At 42.1% G+C, this 7,500-nt stretch overlaps 1 protein-coding gene across 1 annotated transcript in view; it reads left to right on the forward strand.

Moving 5' to 3' along the window:
• The window catches only part of nrg3b (neuregulin 3b), a gene marked incomplete at both ends in the record, with an annotated part of 135,101 nt that overhangs the window by 123,441 nt on the left and 4,160 nt on the right, over nucleotides 1-7,500 (forward strand). The window contains 4 exons of the mRNA XM_083688214.1: nucleotides 1,133-1,235; nucleotides 3,863-3,989; nucleotides 5,474-5,586; nucleotides 6,887-7,063. Coding sequence (XP_083544340.1) covers nucleotides 1,133-1,235; nucleotides 3,863-3,989; nucleotides 5,474-5,586; nucleotides 6,887-7,063 — 520 coding nt within the window. The remainder of the gene's footprint in view (nucleotides 1-1,132; nucleotides 1,236-3,862; nucleotides 3,990-5,473; nucleotides 5,587-6,886; nucleotides 7,064-7,500) is intronic.

A 7,500-nucleotide genomic window follows, 5' to 3' on the forward strand; every position in this document is an offset into this window, starting at 1 on the left:
CATCAACTGTGGAAAACCTACTGTAGGTAATCGCCTATGTAACAAGCTAGCTAGTGCATAAAGTAATACGCTTACTACTTTGGTGCTCATGTCCCTTCATTGTCTTGAAGAGCAGAATCTGCAGTGGTACTACTGTATGTAGCTTTTGCTTACACATTGGGTACATAGTACTTATTCCCTTTTACCTACCCTTGACTATTGCCTATGTCATGTAAGTGTTGCCCAAATATATACTGCAAAATCATTCGATATTTGGTGCAGTGCAGCATTTTGTTATTTTATCACCATTATTATTGATTTTGTACCAAAAATAAGTTAGATTAGACATTAAATTATTGTCACAACAAATTCAGATGTGGGATACATGAATACACACTTGTTTTTGTTTTTTTTGCAAGGTGTTGAGGGGTAGTTCCACTACGTGTAGTTCAACTATCAGTTTAACTGCATTTTGCAGTAGCTTGGTGGTAGTTAAACTAAATTCAAATCCTAGTCGTTTTTTCCTGTTTTTTTCCATGTAGCGGTGTTCTAAGCTACTGTCACTACTCACCACATTTTTCCAAAAGAAAACAAAAAAACTGTGGAATGTAACTATTATTCCAGCCCTTGAACTTCAATTTCTATTCTATTTCTTCTCGTATTGCCTCTGGTCTCCCCACTTTGCTCCACCTCACAATTTGTTCTCTCCCAGTGATTTCAGTCACACACTTTCTGTCACATGGACTGGTCATCTTTCAGTAACTGACTGTCTGTGTTGGATAATACATTCTATTGATGTAGTAAACTACTTTTCCAAAGAAGCTTTAGTTTGACAAAGTATATTCTCTCTATATTTCGCTTTGTTGTAGTTCAACTTCTTTCCTTGTAAAGTAATTGGTAATCTAGTTAAAATGTTCAGAGTAGCTTCCCACACACTGTCACTAATGCATGTAGGCAGGCACACATCACACATTAAAATGATGTCCATCAAAGATACTGTTGAGGTGACTCCAGAAGTTGATTCATTATCACTGTATTTTCCCATATCGTCGTATCCCTCTATTCGCTGTGTGAGAATGGAGAGACTGAAAGCGAATCTATAATTGACCTGTTTATAATTGGAGCTAAACTCGGTTCTCCTCTGCCCCCACAGAGAGTCGAGAGACCTACCAGAGACAGGTGCTGTCCATCTTCAGCATCGCCTCGGGGATCTGTCTGCTCGGACTGGCGTGCATGGCTCTCTACCGCCGTAACAAGTGAGTGATGCCTGTATGGAGGCGCCCCCCGAGCAAAAGCAGAGACACCAACTGAATGTTCACATGCCTCTAGACCGTAAGAGATAAGTCATGAGTCAGCGTAAGCATCAGGGATGTACCAAGACGTGAACAGTAGCGTTTATTTGTCTTTATTGAATAAGGTTTACCTGCCTGTCACACAACACTAACGTTAGTGTTAGCGTTACAGCGTTTACACTGACATGATTCCCTTTGTCTCCGGCCGTGTTCACAGAGTAAACTACTCTGTTTTAACCTGATAAGACCACTGTATACTGTATACTTACTGTACATGAAGGCGTGCTGTAGGTGCAGCTCAGATATCAATAGAAATACTTCGCTGTGAAATAATTTTAATCCATAGGGGTGGAGGCAGACCCCAATTTATTGATGATGGACTATAATAACTAGGGTCAGGAGGTTTTCTTATATAAAAAAGGAGAAGTGAACATTTAGTGCAAAGTGTAAAATATCATTATCATTATTATTATTATTATTATTATTATTATTATTATTATTATTAATAATAATAATAATAATAATAATAATAATAATAATAATATCAATAATAATAATCATGATAATACTAATACTAATAATAACAATAATAATAATAATAATAATAATAAAATAATACAAATTGAAAGTATTAATCAACATGCAATCCAATAAGTAGTCAGTCAGAATTAACATTTAATTCAAGTAATGGACTCATGTTCAAAGATAACAATGGAAGAAGAAAAATATATATATATATCTTTCTTTATTAGGTTCTGTAAACTGATGCATACTGTAGCATAGTAGAACATATTAAACCATCTAATGTCTCCAACTGAGTCTCCAACAAGTGTAGTGCATCTGCTTGTAGCAAATATTCATAAGTCACAACTAAATGACGGGTATTAATACACAGTGAGTCATTTCAGCGTGCACACAATGTGCACAAATTCCTGCCCTCTACTGCAGAGTTCTATCAAAAGCCTCCATGACCTTGCCCTTGTTGGAGAGAAAAACCAAGGTCTGTTATCCATACAGCAGTCCGCTCGTGAGTCAGCTCACAGCGTGAGTTGCAGCTACTCTACTGTCATTGCCAAAGTGGCAGAAACATCTCCCCCCCCCCCACATCACAGCCAAAATGTTGGTGTTAATGAATAAATCACACAGCGCATGAAAAGAAGGCTGTGCAACTTTCTTCTTCAAGTTTAGTTAGTTTTCTCTGTCAGTTAGCAAGGCCTCACCTTATACTGAGTGTGTTCTTCATTTTCTTATCCCTTATCAACACTTTGCCTTGTCATGTCTTATAACACTAAGATGTTTGAGCTGACAATAGAGCGATTTAATGAACATAACACTTTGTTTATGAACGCATCATTCTCAACAACGCTCAAACCAACACTCCCAACAAGAGACTCATCGAGCTGAGTTGTACTGGGCTGGCCTGGTTACCCGTCCACCACAGTTGCTGAAAAATGGCTGAAAAGGGCAATGTGAAAGGAAAATATCTGAGACAGCACAGTATGGTTAGGGTCGACCCCGTGGTGTGTGAAGCCCCTAAGATGGCTGTCCTTTGTCATCATAACACATAAAAGGTGTCTGTCTACTGCTGTCAGCTCCAAGCACAGTATAAATGCCAGCCTCCCACCTCTAGGCTGGTCTCCAGCTGACACCGGTGCATTTTCAGTCTGCAAAGTAAATAAACGCAGGAGCAACTAATGGAAGTTTTACGCTACATCACATCGATTTAAATGTTCACTTTGAAAGGTGGTTGCTTTCCCATTTTTACTTGTGTTGCCTCTTGGAGCACCTTTTTCCTTTCAGTATTCTAGCTTCCTGCCATTACCTGGTAAATGTTAAAGCATTTGTCTGGAAGCTACCACAGGATTACCACTTACATACATAGCAACATCAAACGTCATTGAGAATGTCCTTTCAGGCATTCAGGATGAATCTAACCTGGTGTTTTAGTGAGTGTGTGTGTGTGTGTGTGTTTTGTGTGCGTGCGTGCGTGCGTGCGTGCGTGCGTGCGTGCGTGCATGTGTGTGTGTGTTATTACAGGTCTGGAATGTCTGTACACCCTGTAGCCTGTCAGTAGAGGATTAGGACGCTGCTGTGCTATTGTCATTTTAATTGACTACCTTACACACCCAAGGCATGAAAATGTTCGATAAAAGTGATAACCCCCCATTGTGATTGCACTCTTTGTACAAAGAGTTGAATTATCATGGCTACAGGATCTTGAACAGCGAATGCAAATGTATCTCAAATACCCTAGAGCAGTATAGAAGAGCAGAACGCTCTCTCTCCAAGAGCAATATATTTACGGATCAAGAAAGTGTAGAGGGACAGTCACTCATAAGATGTCCGCAATGGCATAAGGTCCCTGTAATTGGATCTCATTGGAGGGCACAAATGAGAGAAGATCAAGTATTGAGTTCATTTCCATTAGTCAGCACCTCGACTTCGATGTGTGTTCTCTATTCTTTTTTAATTTCATATGAAAATATGAGCCAAAAGTTGAGGTTGGCAATTAGAAACTAATGTACCTTTAAGGTGAGCCCTGCGGAGTCTTGCTAAAGCGTAGGTATCGCCTCATCTTTCGCCCCCTGCAGGAAACACAGGGAAAAGCTCCGGTCACACCTTTCAGACAGCCGTAACTTGAGGGACTGCAGCATCAACGCCTCTGGTCTCATGTCTAAATCCAGCCCCAGGCCTCAAAGTGGCCTACAGCTTCAACAGGTAAGATGCAGTTGCCGGCAGGCAAGGCCTGCTTTTGTATTTCCTATCCTATAACCCAGGGGTTCTCGTGTCTTGAAGAATGGGATGCAGGTTTTCACTAAAACCAACTCTTGTTACCATAACTAAGTTAGAGGTACAGTCTGCAAGATTGTGATTTAAAATGATGAAATATACAATATTTACAGTATATATCAGTGGAAGCTGGTGGAGTTACAATTGTAATGCATGGAATGGAATGAGGAAATGTGTCAAACCCGTGTGTTTTTAATATCATCCCTCATTCTGTTCCTGGCGTAGATGGACAGACTAAAGCTAAATCTTGCTCTTGCGCTTTCTCCTTCTTCAATAAATAAGCTCATATTTTGTGTATGAAAAGATGTGCATTATGCACATCTTATGTGGAACAAGATAAGACTGATATGAAAGTGTAATGGAAACAGTTGGTATGAGGCAAAAAAGTCTAGGCCTAGCACCTGCAGTGAGCCAATTAGTCTGCCCAGACAAAGATGTTGCTCTGAGAAAGTTCCCGACATATCGTGCTCAAAAGCGAGGAGACGTCATCTCCCCTATTCCCCCCAGCCCCCCCTCCCTCTGGTGTCTGTTCCCCCGGCCCAGTGTGTGTGTGTGTGTGAGAGAGAGGGTGGCCAAAATGATCCAATTTTTCTGCGCGACCAGCGAACAGCGGTAAGGGGTCCCCGCGGGGGTCGAGGATGTGCAGAGAAGAGAAGCGGCTTATCAGCTATGAGAGCCCCCGAACTGTGTCAGAGTCACATTCAATCGCTTTAATGATGTACCGTAGGACAGAGACAAGGAGGAGGAGGAGGAGGAGGAGGTGGAGGAGGAGGAGGTGGAGGAGGAGGAGGAGGAGGAGGAGGGAGAAAGGAAGCAAAGCACAGGGAACTTCACTAACTGGCATAACAGCATTATCTGATGACTTAGGAGGCTTTAGGAGCATTCCGGAAACTCTCTCTGCGCCATGTGTGCTCCGAGTCCACAGCTTGTTGTAAGATAATGGTTTTAATTCTGATAACAGGGTGAAGAAAAATGGAGGGGAAATTCGTCAGGAATCCATTTATGGAACCGTGTGGTAGGATTAGTTCCTGACGCCGGTAGAAGTGCTACGAGGGGCCAACAGGGAGTGTAATCAGACGGCAGCCTCTTCTAATCTGCATTTGAAATGTAAAGTGTAATGAAAGGTCCTCGGCTCGGGCTGAGAGGGAGGACATACATCACATAAAAGAACATCTCCACCCTGCACTCGGGAGAGGACGAGTGCTGCTTTTGAGTCTTTATCCCTGTTTTCTATGGTACCCTGCAATAGGCTGTGTGTGTGTGTGTGTGTGTGTGTGTGTGTGTGTGTGTGTGTGTGTGTGTGTGTGTGTGAGAGAGAGAGAGGGGAAATGTGTTTTGTCCTATGTGTATGCCTGTGCCGTACACTTATCCCTCAACATTTCCTGTTTTTGCCCTGTTTTCATCTGCTGCAGTGCTGCAAACCTCATGGGTCCTCCCCTCCTCAAGGGGGCAGTCCAGCATCTGGGCCAGCCACAGCAGCCCCGCCCATACTCAACAGAGCACTGGCCAAAGGGAAACGCTTCAGGTAACCATATGACAACATCTTCTTGTCTCCTTTCATGTTCTAACGGACTAGTTTCTGCCCACAGTGGTGGACGCAACCAAGTAAGAAATGTAATCATCCCGCAATATGGCACAATATGTTAGTGTCAAAAAATAAACAGCACTTTTATGGAATGTTAAGAAAGATTTATGGTGATTGTAATTGGTAATAAACATGTTAATATGCATCTGGGATCCAGTGCCAGGAACAAAGCTCCTATATCTGCATCTCTGAAGTTGACCAGAATCTGGTGTTTTGCATGTGATTTACTGTTTCACTGAGTCAGCTGCTAACATGGAAATCACACTGATTGCCTCCCAACAGATTGAACATTAATGTTCTTGTCTTAGATAAGATTGCACTTGAAATACAGTAGATGTTTAGTTCACATGTACACTCACCGGCCACTTTATTATGTACACCTTGCTAGTACTGGGTTGGACCCCTTTTTGTAGCCCATTTGCTTCAAGGTTCGACGTGTTGTGTGTTCAGAGATGGTCTTCTGCATACCTTGGTTGTAGCGAGTGGTCATTTGAGTTACTGTTGCCTTTCTTTCATCTCGAACCAGTCTGGCCATTCTCCTCTGACCTCTGGCATCCACAAGGCATTTTCGCCCAGATAACTGCCGCTCACTGGATATTTTCTCTTTTTCAGACCATTCTCTGTGAACCCTAGAGATGGTTGTGCATGAAAATCCCAGTAGATCCGCAGTTTCTGAAATACTCAGACCAGCCCGTCTGGCACCAATAACCATGCCATGTTAAATCACCTTTCTTCCCCATTCTGATGCTCGGTTTGAACTTCAGCAGGTCGTCTTGACCATGTCTACATGCCTAAATGCATTGAGTTGCTGCCATGTGATTGGCTGATTAGATATTTGCGTTACCGAGCAGTTGAACAGGTGTACCTAAAAAAAGTAGGTAATATGTATTTCAAATCCCTCCCAGACATGTTTAGTGTTTTACTTCATTTAAGATGGGAAGGAATTAAACCCTAACAGAGTTTAACCTTTTATACAGTAATTGATGTTTTACTGTTTGAAGCCACTCTAGTCTTCTATCCTCTGTGGATGCACTTTGTCCCTTTTACAATTCCAGTTTACAACTCTGGCTTACAAGTCCTTTTCTTCATCGATTTCTTTTAGACTCTCCTCTCAAACCAAGTCAAAGAGCCTTCAGAGCCACATTGTTGCACAGAATGTACCTGAGTCCTTCCATAACCCTGTCTAACCTTCAACCAATGTTTTTCTATCTTGCATGTTTTTTGTCATGGCTGGTCTCAGGAGTAGCTCCCTGTCCCCCAATCCCGCCCAGAGACACAAGGATGCCCATCACTTCAGGACTCCCCCCATCTCTCGGGGAAGACAGAATCTCATTAGAGGAACTTTGGTTGTTGACCATGCCTACAGGCACCTGCAGGAAGTGGAGTCTACAGAGATGGAGGCAGAGTCATTAAGAGGGTGAGGACCGGGAGGTCATGTTTTGGAATTAAAAGCTTTAGCACACCTGAGGTAAAGTCGTGGATAAATGCAAATTGGAGGGGAATCTGTAAAATAAAAATGTTGATACCGTTTTTTAGTCACATACTGTAGACCTTTGTCACCTGTGTTTGACTGTGAAACCCTGCCGTAACAGGTCGGCTTGTATCACCTGCCTCCAAATCATATTCAAGAATATTTTTGTTTCTCTATCTCCTTGTTATTCTTGTCTTTATTTCCATCGCAATTAACACTAATGAGCACAGTAATTAGCATTCAGGCACAAACACTTTAAAAGAATATACCCTGACAGACTTGACTTATTGTGATTCACACATGGCCTGTGAAGTGTTAAAACAACAACTGATGTGAAAATTAAGAGCCTGATTGGTAACGTGTAACTACCAATGTTTTCATCG

The sequence above is a fragment of the Argentina silus genome, assembly GCF_951799395.1.
Source record: "Argentina silus genome assembly, chromosome: 16".
NCBI lineage: Eukaryota > Metazoa > Chordata > Actinopteri > Argentiniformes > Argentinidae > Argentina > Argentina silus.